General features: G+C 43.1%; 1 protein-coding gene across 2 annotated transcripts in view; it reads right to left on the reverse strand.

The window, feature by feature from the left end:
- Positions 1-16,644, reverse strand: part of mtmr12 (myotubularin related protein 12) — a 49,426-nt gene that overhangs the window by 27,318 nt on the left and 5,464 nt on the right. For both annotated transcript variants that reach the window (XM_060907281.1, XM_060907279.1), the window contains exons 2-3: positions 11,023-11,080; positions 10,689-10,828 (exon numbers count right to left, since the gene is read on the reverse strand). In XM_060907281.1, the coding sequence (XP_060763264.1) occupies positions 10,689-10,828; positions 11,023-11,080 (198 nt within the window). The remainder of the gene's footprint in view (positions 1-10,688; positions 10,829-11,022; positions 11,081-16,644) is intronic.

The raw sequence follows: 16,644 nt of genomic DNA on the forward strand, positions 1-16,644 counted from the left end.
ACCGTTGATATCGAAAGCGTGTTTAAAGAGCACAAGATTCGTGCCGTGGTTTGTAAGCATGGCGCAAATGCCATAAACCGGTCTGTCATTGTCGCAAAAGAAACCTACCCCCCCCCCAATTTTTATTGCAAAATTAGATGATTTACTAAAATGATATTTTTGGCGGCCAAATTTGCGGAATTCCGCGGATTTTTCACAGCCCCGATTCAGGCGAATCTGATAATTTTTCATCGTTTCGGCCTGGCATCCACACGGCACCGGCATTTTGGGTGCCCCAAAACGAAGTCTTTTGAGAACGGGTTCCAGAGTGGAAAAATCTGGCAACGGCGCCGTTGCGAAGTCGTCTGGATGAGTAGAACGGATTTGTTTACACATTAACCTGACTGACCTGCCAGACAGACAATTTACACCCGCTTTGATGAACAGAAAGTACAGCCTTCCACACAAAGCAGCAGTTACCTGACTATAATGGAGGCAGAGGGGAAAAGGGTCAGAAGACCCTTCAACAGACTGTTTTGTATGAACCACTGCACTGCATTCACTTTTGTATACAGCTTTTCTTTTAAATAAACAAGTAACTGAACCATTTCTTGAATTTCTTTTTTTTATTGGATAAGACTGCTTTTCGAAATGTTCGCACACAATAAGAAAATTAAGTTATATAAAACTATGCACACTAATAAAACTAATTTGTACACACAGAAGGCACGATTTCCTCGCGTAGTCGCAGCCATCTTCTTCTTCTTGTTGTGTGTTTGTTCCTGTGAGTGCTTCACGCCGGGTAGAAGAAGGGGTTTAAGCGCATGCGTCCTACTTCTTCTATTGTTCTGGTGTCTTCGATGGGACCGTCTTACAGCGCACGTGGAGGTGTGGCATGTGTATTGCATCGTTTTCAGCAAGCGTTGCGTTGCCATATGTACCTGATATTTTACTGATCCGTTGCCCATGTGGACGCGATATTTTTTTTTACCTGCTAAAAAAAAAAAATCTCGTTGCCGTTGTCATGTGGATGTAGCCTAAGTTTCACCTTCTTTCATCTGCACGATGGTCTCCTGATTAACAGTTTCCTACATTACCCACAATGCCGGTTGACTACCTGACACCAGTCGGGTTTTGCTATTGCTTCATCTCTTCCTAAAGCAACCGATGCAGCAGCACTTTTGTCTTTTACCCTGTCCAGCTCTCCCACCCTCCCCTTCCCGTAAACCAAGCAGCTTCCAAAGCTTCATCATCATCCCACAAGATTGCTAACTAGCCAAACCGAGTCTTTGGCATAACTCGGGTTTATTTATTTATTTTCGTTTATATCAAGGTTTATACAGGAGGCTCTCATCACCGTGGTGTTTTTCCAGAGAGGTCCTGCATGTATATCTATTTAAAAAACAAATATGAATAAAATAATACAAATAAACACAAAGCAAAATATATATATATATAAAGTTCATCTTAGAAACGATTTGAAGTCATTAAGGCGAGATGCACGTCTTGGTCATATCTAAATTATTCCAGTCAGCGGCCGCATGAAATATAAAACGCTGTTTGACCCAGTTAGTTCGTGCACATGGCAAGTGTAAATCCTGACAGCGGCATGCAGAATAATTATGTATATTGTAATTCCTGGTTCCCATTTTAACAGATTAAGAGCTTGAGTGGCAGAAAAGTCCTTAGGTTGTTCTAAAATAGATTTTGCAGCATTATTTTGTAATATTTGAAGGTGTTGCATGAGCACTTGATTATTATCACCCCATAATAAATCAGCATAAAAAAAAAAAAAAAAAAGCAGTCATAAGGCTATTATAAAGTGTCAAGTGAGCACTAAGCAGTAGTAGATGCTTAATGCGTCGCAATACACCAAGCCTCTGACAGACTTTTGTGCTTAAAGTGCATATCACGGGTAAATTCAGGAGCAAGAGCAATGCAATTCTCCTGTTTTATATTAAAATTGTCAAATATCTGTCACATTTTGCACAATACCAAGCCATCTGAGGCCGATTGGTCCGCCTCTAAAAAAAACTTGGCATTTGGATTTCCCGGCAAACATCGATTTTTGTGACGTCTCGTGCGGGACGCCTCCCTCTGAATCCTACGTCAGCGCTGGTTTGTTTATGAGAAAACGACCTGGTGGTTTTCTGCAAATTTCTTCAACGTTATCACGTAATTATTAAAATGGTTAACAGATGTATCATAGGAGGGTGTAGCAACACCAATCTTGATGGGATTAGTACTCATCGTTTCCCAAAAGACCGGACAATGAGAGAGAAATGGGAGCGCTTGGTCTACACAGGCTGTGCACTGAAACCGTGCAAAGCTCGCGCAGCCTGCTGGCGCTTCCGCAGATAACATCACGAATTTGGCTCCAGACTCCCTTAGGATTTTTCCAGACGCATTTTTAGACAGATGGCCTTGTGCAAAATTACCCTTCTGGATGAGTGTGTAAAGCGACATTCTTTCATAAAAAAAACGAAATTGGTCCAGAATATGCACTATATCATCAGACCAGGTCATATTTTTGTTTGGCGCAACACCTAAATATTTAAAAGATTCTTTGCGCTCAAGTGGCTGACCATTAACTTCCAGTGAAATATTACTAAGAACCAAGTTTACGTGTACTACTGAATATTAAAAATTTACATTTGTCTATATATAAAGCCAAAAGATCGTCATTAAACCACTTGTATAATAATTTGAGATCAGCATTCAGATCTCGGAGCATAATGTTTGTGTGGCTACATTGCATTTTTGGGACATCGAGTCCAATATTTGCTGTCTTCACTGGTTCTAGATTCGACTTCTCATGAAATGACATTACTGTACAACAGGCAGTAAGAAAACTAACTCATGCTTTTTTTTTTAATCTTTAGGCGCCAACAGCAAAAACTGTGAAATTGTTCCTCATATTAACCACCATTGTAACCATATAAGCAATATCTCTCTGCAACATGACCAAACTAGCAACAGAATCGCCAAGCATGTCACTATTTACTGTGCTTGAGGGCGATTCTCTTTAACATGACATGCATGATTTTTATTATTTTTTTTAATCGCATGGATGCATTGTTGAAAAAGGCAACAAAAACACAGACGCACAATGGGTTCATGCCCCCGAGCAGGGCTGTACAAATGCAATAGTTATTGCAGCAGCAGAGAGTGTTTTTTCTCTGTCCTCAAACGGGGCGGACATTTCCTGCTACCACGGTGTGAAATCAAGAGGTCTATTTTCATACTCCTAGATACATTGTGAATGCAAACCAAAAGTGACTTCAAGACTGTACTTCCTACTTTTGCACCAAGTATCAGATCACCCTGCAAAGCTTCTGAATCTCTCTCACACACACACACGGTACCAGTAGTACTACAAATGGATAATTTTACTTTAAAGGTCCCATGGCATGAAATTTTCACTTTCGCTACGTTCACACTGCAAGGCTTAATGCTCAATTCCGATTTTTTTGTGAAATCCGATTTTTTTGTGAGGTCGTTCACATTAACAAATATATGCGACTTGTATGTGATCCTCAGTATGAACGAAAAGCGACCTAAAAGTGTTCCGCATGCGCACTGCAGGATACGACGACGTCACACGCAGTGAGCATGGCCAGTGTTTACGGAAGTAAAACCGCCCGGTTGCGGTATGACCCATCCAATCTAGTTTGAATAGCTGCATCCCCCCAAATGGAAATCAGCTCCCTAACCTCTGCGTCCTTCCATTGAGAAGATTCAGAACCTTCACAGCCCGAAGCGTCCCTCGCATTGATGTCATGCGCAGGGGCGCAGATACGTTTTTTGAACTGGGGGGGGACAAAAAACTTGGGGGGGGACAAAGCTGCCAGCAAACCAACCCCAACCCCGATATGCCTGTCAAACTTGTTGTTAGTAACCATAGTAACCAAGCTCGAGCTCGCAACCTGTGCAGTCTGCGCAGCTCAACCAACCGAATATCAGTCTTTGTTTTGTTTTATGTGAGTTGTTGCAACTATGTATACACTGCTGTGCACCTCAATAAACCGAATGGTAATTAGTCTTTTGATTTTTCCGTGAGGTTTGCCTTATGCAAAGAAAGACAGCATAGACGTTTTTTCCTCCCTATAAGTGGGGGGGACCGAACGAGGTGAATTTAAATATGACTCGTCCCCCCCCTCTATCTGCGCCCGTGATTATGCGCCATGTTGTTGTAACTTTTTTGAGAGACCCGCCGCCTACTTCAGCGCAGAATAGTGACGTTTGTGGCTTGTTGATGACGTGTAAGTCGGATGAATGCGACCTGGCGGTTCAGACTGAAGTCGCAGATGAAAAGAGCGGATAGGAATCGGAATTAGCACCACATATCCAAACGGCCTGGGTCGGATTTGAAAAAATCGGATCTGTGTCGTTCATATTGTCAATAAAAGATCGGATACAGGTCACATATGGGCGAAAAGATCGGATTTGAGTCACTTCAGCCTTTGTTCAGCCTTTTCTTCATACTGTGTAAACCAATCTATGCCCAACATTTGAGAATGGCGCGTCAAAACGGCGCGTTGATAAACTCTTCCCTTGCCTACGTCAGCAAGGGAGATGATCCCCACGCCCCCGGATTCCCACCCACTGTATGGATTGCCCGCCCAGCTCAAAAGTTGCCACCAAACATGGAAGTTGCGCTGTACATGGATGTGACAACACAGAAAGGAGTCTGTTTTTACTGCCGATGGGAGAGCCCCTGAAGACGCAGTGGCTTAATTTTATTGACTCCAATAATACGCCGTCGAGTCTACCTAAGACGGTGTATGTTTGTCGGAAGCATTTTCCTGAGGAATGTTTCCACAACTTGGGACAGTACAGGGCAGGTTTTGCACATCAACCGTCACTGAAGCCTGGGTCCGTACCAAGCATCCCTGCCACATCAGCAACAAACACCGAACAAGTAAGTGTATAACTGTTAAGTTGTTTTGCCATGTTTTAAAATCGGTGCCACGTTAAGGCCAATTTATGCTGACAACCCAGTCCTCGCAGATAGCGTCGCAGACAGTGTCTGCGTAGCCCCCCCACCTTCGCAGACGCTCTGCGCGCACCTCCCAAAAATTGTGACCACCGCAGAAGCCTCGCAGACAGCGCCGCAGACAAGAGGGCTCCGATTGGTCCACTCTACCCGCTGTACACGCACTTCCGCTTCCCTACTTTCCCAGTTTGGTTTGTTTTCACGACCGGCATTTTTAAAAACACGAGCGAAGATGGAGCAGCACGAAGAGCGGTTGATCGAGGAAGTGAGGAAGTACGTACATCTATACGACTCCAGTTCTAGTCATTATAAGTAACCGGAGGATAAACACTCCACTAACCACACCCACCAACTACTCCTAGCGACTTCGCGCCCCCTTGCGTTGTGCCGGTGAATAACATCGCGCACGCCTATTATCCCCGCTCAACAATAAATTACAACTGTCTGCGAAAAGCTATCTGCGAAAGCCTTGTCGCACGAGCATGCAGAGGCCTTTAGCCTTGCAATGGCTACATTAGCTGTGCAGCTAACCGCTTCCTGCAGTTAGCCAGGTACTCTGCGCTACAAAACCAAAAAGCATGCAGCATGCTCTGTTATAATAGCCAATCAAAATAGTTCTTTTTTTTTAAGTCACTCGTTCATTTTATTTGTTTGTTTGTTCAGTAAAAACCCACACATTTGTTGAATTTATTTTTTTTATTTCCTCGCGTCGCACCTTAATGACGTCAGCGCGCGGTATTTTTCCCTTCGCGGTTTGTTCCTTCTCTCTCGCCATAGTAAGACACCCACATCCGCTTGTTCTGACCCACTGGAGGTAGCGCCACAGTGCTGTTAGCCAATCAGAGGTAACACGTTTACATGTCATGAATATTGATAAGACCCGCCCCCACCCTCTACCCTTCCCCGCCTCCATGCTTCTCATTAGCAAAACGACGCACTGGGAAAAGCGCTGAAATGGGGCTTTCTCCCAGGAGGCTACATCTACGTGCCGAGGGTTCATTTCGAGAAAGGCTGCGGATATAACATCCGGAAGCCTCCACGAGCCCGTTTAAAGCATCAACAAACCACCATGCCATGGGTCCTTTAAGTAAGCTCGAAAAATTGAATCCAAGTGGGACAAGAAGCCTGAGCCAGAACCAAAGCTGAATTGAAGCACTGAGTGACTATTATCACACACGACAGATTATGCTGAGGAGAAATGCTGGTTGGTTTGGGCTCAGACATGACTCAAACAGTTTCGAAATCGTGACTCGGATGTAGCCTGTGTGATATTTTGAGGTCCGCGTGTCATGTTCATATTTGGGAAGACTGCTTTAATGCGGAGTGCGTTTCCACCCACAGTTACTCAGGCAGTGAGTAAAGAGAACACAATAGCAACACGCTCAAGTTCCTGAAATGGCACTTCAAGTAAAAGCAGTCACCTGACATAGTTCCTCTTTGGCATTCACTTTCTGTACATAACACTTGATTAGATAAACAAAAGGCAACCCATGAATTCTAGATGAATAAAATCACATGAGAAATCTCACCTGAATGACACTGGATCTGTAATAACACCATCGAGTGTGTGCTCGCAGTTAATGTGTCATACTGAACGTGCAATACAAGCTCAATAATCCGTTAATCATTAACCCAGCTTTAGACTGTCCAAATTCAGGACTCTATATGTACCGATAGTAGAGTGGAACACGCAACCAAACGCCCATTTGAATGTATTAAAATGTTTAACCCAAAAGTCGAATGTAGTCGATACTGGGCTCCACAAAAGTGTTCAAAAATTAAGCAATGCACCAATATTATCAGACGACTCGGGCCAAAACATCAGCATACATGGAGTAATCTCTGCACAGAGAAAAAACTGCTTCTGATATCTTTAAGCTGAAAGGACACTTTGAAGACGAACCCTCCTGAACTGTGAGCGGCCCGATTTATTTTTCTGCGAGCTGATTTACTAAAGCGCAGATCATGGAAGGTACAACAGTTTGTTTGTACAGCATTGTGACGATTTATTTATAGATCTAGTTATATACCCTGGACATCTAAGCCGGAGTACGCCCTTGGAAAAGAAAAAAAACACCACAAAGCACTGTGGCATAATTCACAGCTGAAAGCTTAAATACAAAACTTAAGACCTAAAATAAAAACTAGTAAGGATGCACATAAAGGGACATTTCCAATGAAAGTGATGCGTGTACACAATTATTTTGTAGCCAGAGTAATTAAAACAAATATAATACAAGGTAAAAGCTAAAAGTTTCTGGATCAACTAGCTAAATAAAAGAACATTAGCGAGCCACCTTAAAGGAACAGTCCACCGTACTTCCACAATGAAATATGCTCTTATCTGAATTGAGACGAGCTGCTCCGTACCTCTCCGAGCTTTGCGCGACCTCCCAGTCAGTCAGACGCGCTGTCACTCCTGTTAGCAATGTAGCTAGGCTCAGCATGGCCAATGGTATTTTTTGGGGCTGTAGTTAGATGCGACCAAACTCTTCCGTGTTTTTCCTGTTTACATAGGTTTATATGACCAGTGATATGAAACAAGTTCAGTTACACAATTTAAAACGTGGCGATTTTCTATGCTATGGAAAGTCCGCACTATAATGACAGGCGTACTAACACCTTCTGCGCGCTTCGACAGCGCATTGATATCTGAGCTCCGTATCAATGCGCTGCCGAAGCGCGCAGAAGGTGTTAGTACGCCTGTCATTATAGTGCGGACTTTCCATAGCATAGAAAATCGCTACGTTTCAATTTGTGTAACTGAACTTGTTTCATATCACTGCTCATATAAACCTATGTAAACAGGAAAAACGTGGAAGAGTTTGGTCGCATCTAACTACAGCCCCAAAAAATACCATTGGCCATGCTGAGCCTAGCTACATTGCTAACAGGAGTGACAGCGCGTCTGACTGCGTCTGACTGACTGGGAGGTCGTGCAAAGCTCGGAGAGGTACGGAGCAGCTCGTCTCAATTCAGATAAGAGCATATTTCATTATGGAAGTACGGTGGACTGTTCCTTTAACCTACCACCAACTTCTATAACTTTTTCGGAAACAAAACTAATCTCTTTGTATCTACCACACCAGATACGTTACACTCCACTGACATTACTCAAGTGAACTAACAGGGGTTTTTTTTTTTTTAGAAAATACTGTTCCGTAATGCATTATTTATCCTACTTGTATGTACGTATTTATCTTCAGCTACATACAGCCCACTGGCTAATAGTTCATAGTCCAGTTCACAGTTGAATAACACTTTGCTGGTTACCACTACCACCAGCAACAACAGCACCACGACCAGCAGCAGAATGCTCACTCCCACGAGGACCGCAGCCGCCATCCGCCGACGCTACAGCCACCAACCAAACCCCACAACAAATACCATAATATATAGATTTCGGCCCTGCCTAAAAGTGGCGCTCCCATTTGGTTCTGGGTTGCAGAATTCTCTTACATCATAGCCAGCCTCTTTTGTTTTATTTCTTTACCATTATACCGTTTCCTTATGTTGTACAAAACAGAGATGAAAGTGGAGCAAAGAAAAAACCCTGAACTTTTGAAAGTCAAACTAAGATTGGGGGGGGTGTCAACGTCCCCTGAAAATATATATATATATATATATATATATATATATATATATATATATATATTTTTTTTTTTTTTTTTAAAGATATTTTTTGGGCTTTTTGCACCTTTATTGGATAGGACAGTGTAGAGACAGGAAATGAGCGGGAGAGAGAGAGAGAGAGAGACAGGGAGGGATCGGGAAATGACCTCGGGCCGGAATCGAACCCGGGTCGCCCGGATTTATGGTATGGCGCCTTATCTACCTGAGCCACGACGCCCCCACCCTGAAAATATTTTAATAACATGCAAAACCCTGCATTCTAGTACTTATTTTCACAAAAACAAGTTATTACTTTTAAGCCTTTTTCTTTCATGTACATTAATGATTAACATGTCAAAAATATCAAATTTAATTCCCCTAGTTAATGAGTAATTTTCAGGAGTGCATTTAGAAAACGCGGTGATTTTCCTGCCTACACAGTTCATTACTTTGAAAAAAATCAGACAGTTGAACACGCAAAGAGGCGGCACGGTGGTGTAGTGGTTAGCGCTGTCGCCTCACAGCAAGAAGGTCCGGGTTCGAGCCCCGTGGCCGGCGAGAGCCTTTCTGTGCGGAGTTTGCATGTTCTCCCCGTGTCCGCGTGGGTTTCCTCCGGGTGCTCCGGTTTCCCCCACAGTCCAAAGACATGCAGGTTAGGTTAACTGGTGACTCTAAATTGACCGTAGGAGTGAATGTGAGTGTGAATGGTTGTCTGTGTCTATGTGTCAGCCCTGTGATGACCTGGTGACTTGTCCAGGGTGTACCCCGCCTTTCGCCCGTAGTCAGCTGGGATAGGCTCCAGCTTGCCTGCGACCCTGTAGAACAGGATAATGCGGCTAGAGATAACGAGAACGAGATAACGAGTTGAAGGTCAGCAAAATCCCAAAACAGTGCTGTTAAAAAGTAAAGGTCTGTTAGAGTTTCTGAAGCTTTCAGGTTTCAATGTTGGGGACATTGAGCCTCGTTTATCAATCGTTTAGTAGAGTTGTGCGTTTGCAGAAGCTAAAGTGAACTAAACATTTCCAATTCAGATTTATGCGAGTTGAAGCCAACTGTTTACATTAGTTCGTATTGTCTGTAAATTTAAACACACCAATGAATACCAAATTTCTCATGTAAATCAGGGGCGTAGCTAGGATTTTTCGGGGGGGGGGGGGGGGGGGGGGGGGGGTCACACACTGACTTGCAGCCTGAGTACATTATGTAACAAAAAATAAATTACCATTGCTAGTTTTAGGTAGCTTAGAAACCGGCTCTTCCATTATTGCTGTTTCTTCCACGTTTTCTTGATGTTGTGTTCTAGAAACGGCACTAAAACTTGGCTTCGAAACCACAAAATGCAACTTTGATGGAAAAAATATAGAATAAATTGCTTACCTCTCTTCACGTCGAAAGAAGGAGGAAAGTTTTGCTTGTTTTGACATGGCGAATTATTAACACGAGGAAATACTCGTAATTCGCAACTAAAAAGACTGCAGCTACACTGGCAGCTTGAACACGCTTTCTAGTGCAATTGTGTTGCGCTTGCGCAGAACGGTGTCAGTCCCGCGCGCCTTAGCTCGTGCACCTGAAGGCGGGCCTTGGGCGCGTGTGCCTAATGAGCTCCGGCACGCACGCTGTGGACAAAGAACACCTGTCTTGAATCAATGAACTATGTTTGGGCTATTTAAGGACCGCGCCCATGCAAGGACGACGAAGTATTACGCCGCGTCTAGGAACGTGAAAAATCCGAAAAATACATTTCTCCATTCGGAAAACCGGAGATTTTCAAGCGTTTTGTCAAATATCCGGATTTCCGGGTAAATCCGGAAGACTTTCATCCCTGAAAACATCATGCGACAACAGTAACAAATTACTCACCGAAATATTGTCGTGACTTCTACTCTACTTCACTACTCACTTCACTAGTTGTTGGGTTTCCTGTGGTGGCAGGCGTGCACAGGACCGAAACCATCAGAAAACAACTCGATGGGTTTCTTTACGTATCCACACTCTATGCCTATGGGCCGCTGCTATTAATCATATGATGAAATGCCTCTTTAAGATGTATTTCAGCATGCAACGAGCAGCAAGTCATGGAAGCCCTGTCCTGCATCCTTACCGTCTCCTCCTGCGGTGCCTCGTCACTGATGAAAGAGACACGAAAATTTGTACAGAGGAGCGTGCCAAAGATTCCCCGCTGAGACACATCATCCTGTGTGTGTTTGAGAACAGGGTTTGCACTGCAGAACACGACTTCCCCTGAGGATCAAGACATTGAAGGAGACCACATGAAACAACTAAGACATTCCGATGGTCAGTCAAATATTGTTAATGGGACAGTAAAAACATTTCTGTGGATGCAAGTGCTAGCCGGCATTTAATCAGAAAACACTAAATCAGGACCATACTATTCCGTCATTAGTTAAAAAAAAAAAATCCGAATAAGTGTTTACCTGGGAGCAAATCAGGATGCCGCTCCTTCTTTTGTGGCTCTTTCTCAGATTTTATTTCCTGTGCAGAGTCAAATCAATGCATTATATTCTGACAAACAAAAGCATTTGATATACACTCACCATCACACGGCACCTCAGGGCGATTTCTATTCATTAGTGTACCACAAAGCAAGAACACTGAAAGATGACCGACTGCATTCTTTATATTTAAAAAAAAATCATCAACATCAGCAGTGCAGTCAGAAAAGCACAGTGAACCCATGAACTGGTCTGTATACTGATTCACTGTTAAATCCATTAACTAACCTGTTCCTTGACCTAATAATAAATTAATCCAGTCTGAAAGTTTTCTCCAAAGGAAATGGCCGACCTCTCCGCTCTCACGCATTCGGTTCTTGAACGTTGCTTCCAGCTGAATATGAAATAAAACTCAGGCCGGTGGTTCTGTTCAGTGTAAATGTTTGTACACCACTTAAACAAAATTACAAAGCTTGTAATGCAGTTCATATCGAGAACATATTCAGCATGTTACACTTTTTCAAATTACCATTTTTTTTTAAACTTTTTTTTTTTACCTTTATTGGATAGGACAGTGTAGAGACAGGAAATGAGCGGCAGAGAGAGACGGGGAGTGATCGGGAAATGACCTCGGGCCGGAATCGAACCCGGGTCCCCGGATTTATGGTATGGCGCCTTATCCACCTGAGCCACGACGCCCCCTCAAATTACCATTTAAAGATGATTTGTGACTTCCTGTTGGAGCTTTCAAACAGGCCTCATATCCAAATATGACGGTATAAAGATTTAAGACGATGTCATCTGTTTGTGACGACAGCAGACACTGCATTTTTTTTTTGCATCTAATCTCAGATGTACCAGGGGAACAGCAAGTCACCTGGACTTGTGTGTGTGTGTGTGTGTGTGTGTGTGTATTATATATTCTATATAAACCCCAGCACACACAGACTTGAGGAAAGGACAAGCCATAAAAACAATAGATCAGTGTCCTGCTCACTCAGCTCTGCTTCACTAACGCTCAGTTATTATGGAGAGAATAGATTACTCCAGCATTATCTGATCACAGGACACACACACGTGCTTTCTCTCCGTCTCTCACACTAGACACTCACACACCAGTTATACACATTCTCTCAAGCACATTCTTTCTGTCTCTCTCTCACACACCGCAAATATACACATTCATTTTCTCTCTCATGTACACACACTGTCACACACCAGATACACATACATACTTTCACCTTCTTTCCCTCTTTCACCCCCCCAGATATATACACATTCTCTCTCTCACACACATTTTCTCTCTGGTACGTACACACCTGATACACATACAGTGCCTTGCAAAAGTATTCATACCCCTTGAACTTTTTCACATTTTTCCACCTTACAACCACGAACTTAAGTTTTTTATTGAGATTTTATGTGATAGACCAACACAGAGTCGCACATAATTGTGAAGTGAAACGAAAATGATAAAATGGTCTTCAAAATTTTAAACAAATAAAAATCTGAAAAATGTGGTGTGCATTAGTATTCAGCCCCCTGTACTCTGATACCTCTAAATACAATCCAGTGCAATCAACTGCCTTCACAAGTCATTTAATTAGTTAATAGTCCTACTGTGTGTAATTTACTCTCAGCATGAATACACTTGTTCTGTGAAGGCCTCAGTGGTTTGTTAGAGAACACTGAAGAACAAACAGCATCATGAAGACCAAAGAACTCACCAGACAGGTCGGGGATAAAGTTCTGGAGAAGATTAAAGCAGGGTTAGGTTATAAAAAAATATCCCAAGCTCTGAACATCTCAAGAAGCACTGTTCAATCCATCATTCAAAAATGGAAAAAGTATGGCACAACTGCAAACCTACCAAGACATGGCCGTCCACCTAAACTGACAGAGTGAGCAAGGAGAGCACTGGTCAGAGAAGCAGCCAAGAGGCCCATGATCACTCTGGAGGAGCTGCAGAAATCCACAGCTCAGGTGGGAGAATCTGTGCACAGGACAACTATAAAGTCATACACTCTACAAATCTGGCCTTTTTGGAAGAGTGGCAAGAAGAAAGCCATTGTTGAAAGACAGGCATAAGAACGTCATGTAGGGGACACAGCAAACATGTGGAAGAAGGTACTTTGGTCAGATGAGACCAAAGTTGAACTTTTTGGCCTAAATGCAAAGCGCTGTGTGTGGCAGAAAACTAACACTGCTCATCACCCTGCACACACCATCCCCACTGTGAAACATGGTGGTGGCAGCATCATGCTATGGGGATGCTTTTCTTCAGCAGGGACAGGGAAGCTGGTCAGAGTTGATGGGAAGATGGATGGAGCTAAATACAGGGCAATACTGGAAGAAAACCTGTTGGAGGCTGCAAAAGACTTGAGACTGAGAAGGAGATTCACCTTCCAGCAAGACAATGACCCTAAACATACAGCCAGAGCTACAATGGAATGGTTTAGATCAAAGAATATTCATGTATTAGAATGGCCCAGTCAAAGAATCGATTTTCCGATTCTGGATCGATTCGCATATTAATTACTTAGGATCGATTCGTACGTTCAAAGATTGATTTTTTAAATTTTTAGTACATTTTTTCCACCACGAACATTTCCCCCAGTGACCCCCGTCACGTCATCGAATTCTCGCAGGCGCACTCGGTGTGTGACCCCGCAGTGTATGACCTCAAACAAACATGGCGTTGGAGAGTAGTGATAGAGTTAGCGAAAACTTTCTGAAAACACCACCGTCTCTCAAGGCTCCAGTCTGGAGATATTTCGGGTTCCGAAAAGAAAAAGACACAGATGCGCTCGACAAAACCAATGCCGTTTGCAAGTTGTGTCAAATCGAAGTGAAGTATTTTGGAAATACGACGAACTTGAACAAGCACTTGCAACGACATCACCCGGGGATCAAGCCGTCCACAGGACAAACAGGACAGCAAATGAAGCTGAAAGAAAGTTTAACACTGCCAGCCAATTCAGCACGATCTCATAGCATAAAAGGTGAAAGTGTTATGCTTTGTTTACAGGCTCTTATGTTCTTATTTATGTTATGTTCTTTTGTATTTACAGGTTATTTATGTTCTTATTTACAGTTTCTTATGTTTCATGTTACACTGATTGAGGTCTTTTTTATATTGATTAATAAAAATAATGCATTTGGTTGCAGCAGCTTTTGGGTGAATTCTTATTGTCAAATAATGCATTGGTTGGTGTCCCAGCTGGAGGTGGATTGACCCTTACCATTTTAACCAGTCTTATAGCCATCAGTAAATACAAATACTTATGATTTGCTGTTAAAATTTTTGCGTTCCTCGTCCATTCTGAGTATGTAGGTTGGCAACAATATTGTTTGAAGTCACAATGCATTCGTTCATCCCCTGAATGTTTTAAAAGTTAAAAGTAGTTAACAAAAATAGAAAATAAATAGTTCTTTATTTCTGGCTTCCCTGAAAAAAAAAAAAACCTGGCTGCACGCCACTGCGACATAGTCATGAAATTAAAGATTTTTTTTTTTTTTAAAGAACACTAACCTGAATCGGATCGGATAGAATTTTAAAGAATCGATTCTTAATAAAAAAAAAATCGAAAAGAATTGATTCTTAATCTTCAGAATCGGATCGATTCTTGAAATCTGAATCGATTCCCAGCTCTAAAGTCCAGACCTAAATCCTATTGAGCATCTGTGAGAAGACTTGAAAATTGCTGTTCACAGACGCTCTCCATCCAATCTGGCTGAGCTTGAGCTATTTTGCAAAGAAGAATGGGCAAAAATTTCAGTGTCGAGATGTGCAAAGCTGGTAGAGACATACCACAAAAGACTTGCAGCTGTAATTGCAGCAAAAGGTGGCTCTACAAAGTATTGACGCAGGGGGGCTGAATACTAATGCACATGACATTTTGTGCGCCAGATACACACACCCCCGCGCGCGCCAGATACACCCACCACCACGCGCCAGATACACCCACCCCCATGCGCCAGATACACCCACCCTACGCGCCAGATACACACACCCCACGCGCCAGATACACACACCCCACGCGCCAGATACACACACCCCACGCGCCAGATATACAGTGGAGCAAAAAAGTATTTAGTCAGTCACCAATTGTGCAAGTTCTCCCACGTAAAAAGATGAGAGGCGCCTGTAATTTTCATCATAGGTATACCTCAACTATGAGAGACAAAATGAGAAAAAAAAATCCAGAAAATCACATTGTCTGATTTTTAAATAATTTATTTGCAAATTATGGTGGAAAATAAGTATTTGGTCAATAACAAAAGTTAATCAATACTTTGTTATATACCCTTTGTTGGCAATGACAGAGGTCAAACGTTTTCTGCAAGTCTTCACAAGGTTTTCACACACTGTTGCTGGTATTTTGGCCCATTCCTCCATGCAGATCTCCTCTAGAGCAGTGATGTTTTGGGGCTGTTGCTGGCCAACACGGACTTTCAACTCCCTCCAAAGATTTTCTATGGGGTTGAGATCTGGAGACTGGCTAGGCCACTCCAGGACCTTGAAATGCTTCTTACGAAGCCACTCCTTCGTTGCCCGGGCGGTGTGTTTGGGATCATTGTCATGCTGAAAGACCCAGCCACGTTTCATCTTCAATGCCCTTGCTGATGGAAGGAGGTTTTCACTCAAAATCTCACGATACATGGCCCCATTCATTCTTTCCCTTACACGGATCAGTCGTCCTGGTCCCTTTGCAGAAAAACAGCCCCAAAGCATGATGTTTCCACCCCCATGCTTCACAGTAGGTATGATGTTCTTTGGATGCAACTCAGCATTCTTTCTCCTCCAAACACAAGTTGAGTTTTTACCAAAAAGTTCTATTTTGGTTTCATCTGACCATATGACATTCTCCCAATCCTCTTCTGGATCATCCAAATGCTCTCTAGCAAACTTCAGACGGACCTGGACATGTACCAGCTTAAGCAGGGGGACACGTCTGGCACTGCAGGATTTGAGTCCCTGGTGGCGTAGTGCGTTACTGATGGTAGCCTTTGTTACTTTGGTCCCAGCTCTCTGCAGGTCATTCACTAGGTCCCCCCGTGTGGTTCTGGGATTTTTGCTCACTGTTCTTGTGATCATTTTGACCCCACGGGGTGAGATCTTGCATGGAGCCCCAGATCGAGGGAGATTATCAGTGGTCTTGTATGTCTTCCATTTTCTAATAATTGCTCCCACAGTTGATTTCTTCACACCAAGCTGCTTACCTATTGCAGATTCAGTCTTCCCAGCCTGGTAATCTGTGGTTGGTAGAAGAGAGCAACTGGACTTGCTTGAAAAGCCTTGAAGACGTTTCGCCTCTCGTCCGAAAGGCATCCTCAGTTCTATCTGTCTAATAGGGAGTATCAAGTATTTATCCTCTCATGGATCATAATAGAATCCCAATCAGAATGCTGATGGCTGCATTGAAGGTGGCTGATAGATGTCATAGACACCCACCTCTGTTCAGTGATGGTCATTCCAGGTTGACAAAAATGAACGATCCTCTCTGGCTAAGATGTCTGCCAGTTTTCTGGAAGTCCTCTCATACTCCCGCACTAGTCGAAGGGAACTCATCCCAAAGTGCGTAGAAACATATCTGTGAAGAT

Source organism: Neoarius graeffei, chromosome 24, assembly GCF_027579695.1.
Source record: "Neoarius graeffei isolate fNeoGra1 chromosome 24, fNeoGra1.pri, whole genome shotgun sequence".
Lineage (NCBI taxonomy): Eukaryota > Metazoa > Chordata > Actinopteri > Siluriformes > Ariidae > Neoarius > Neoarius graeffei.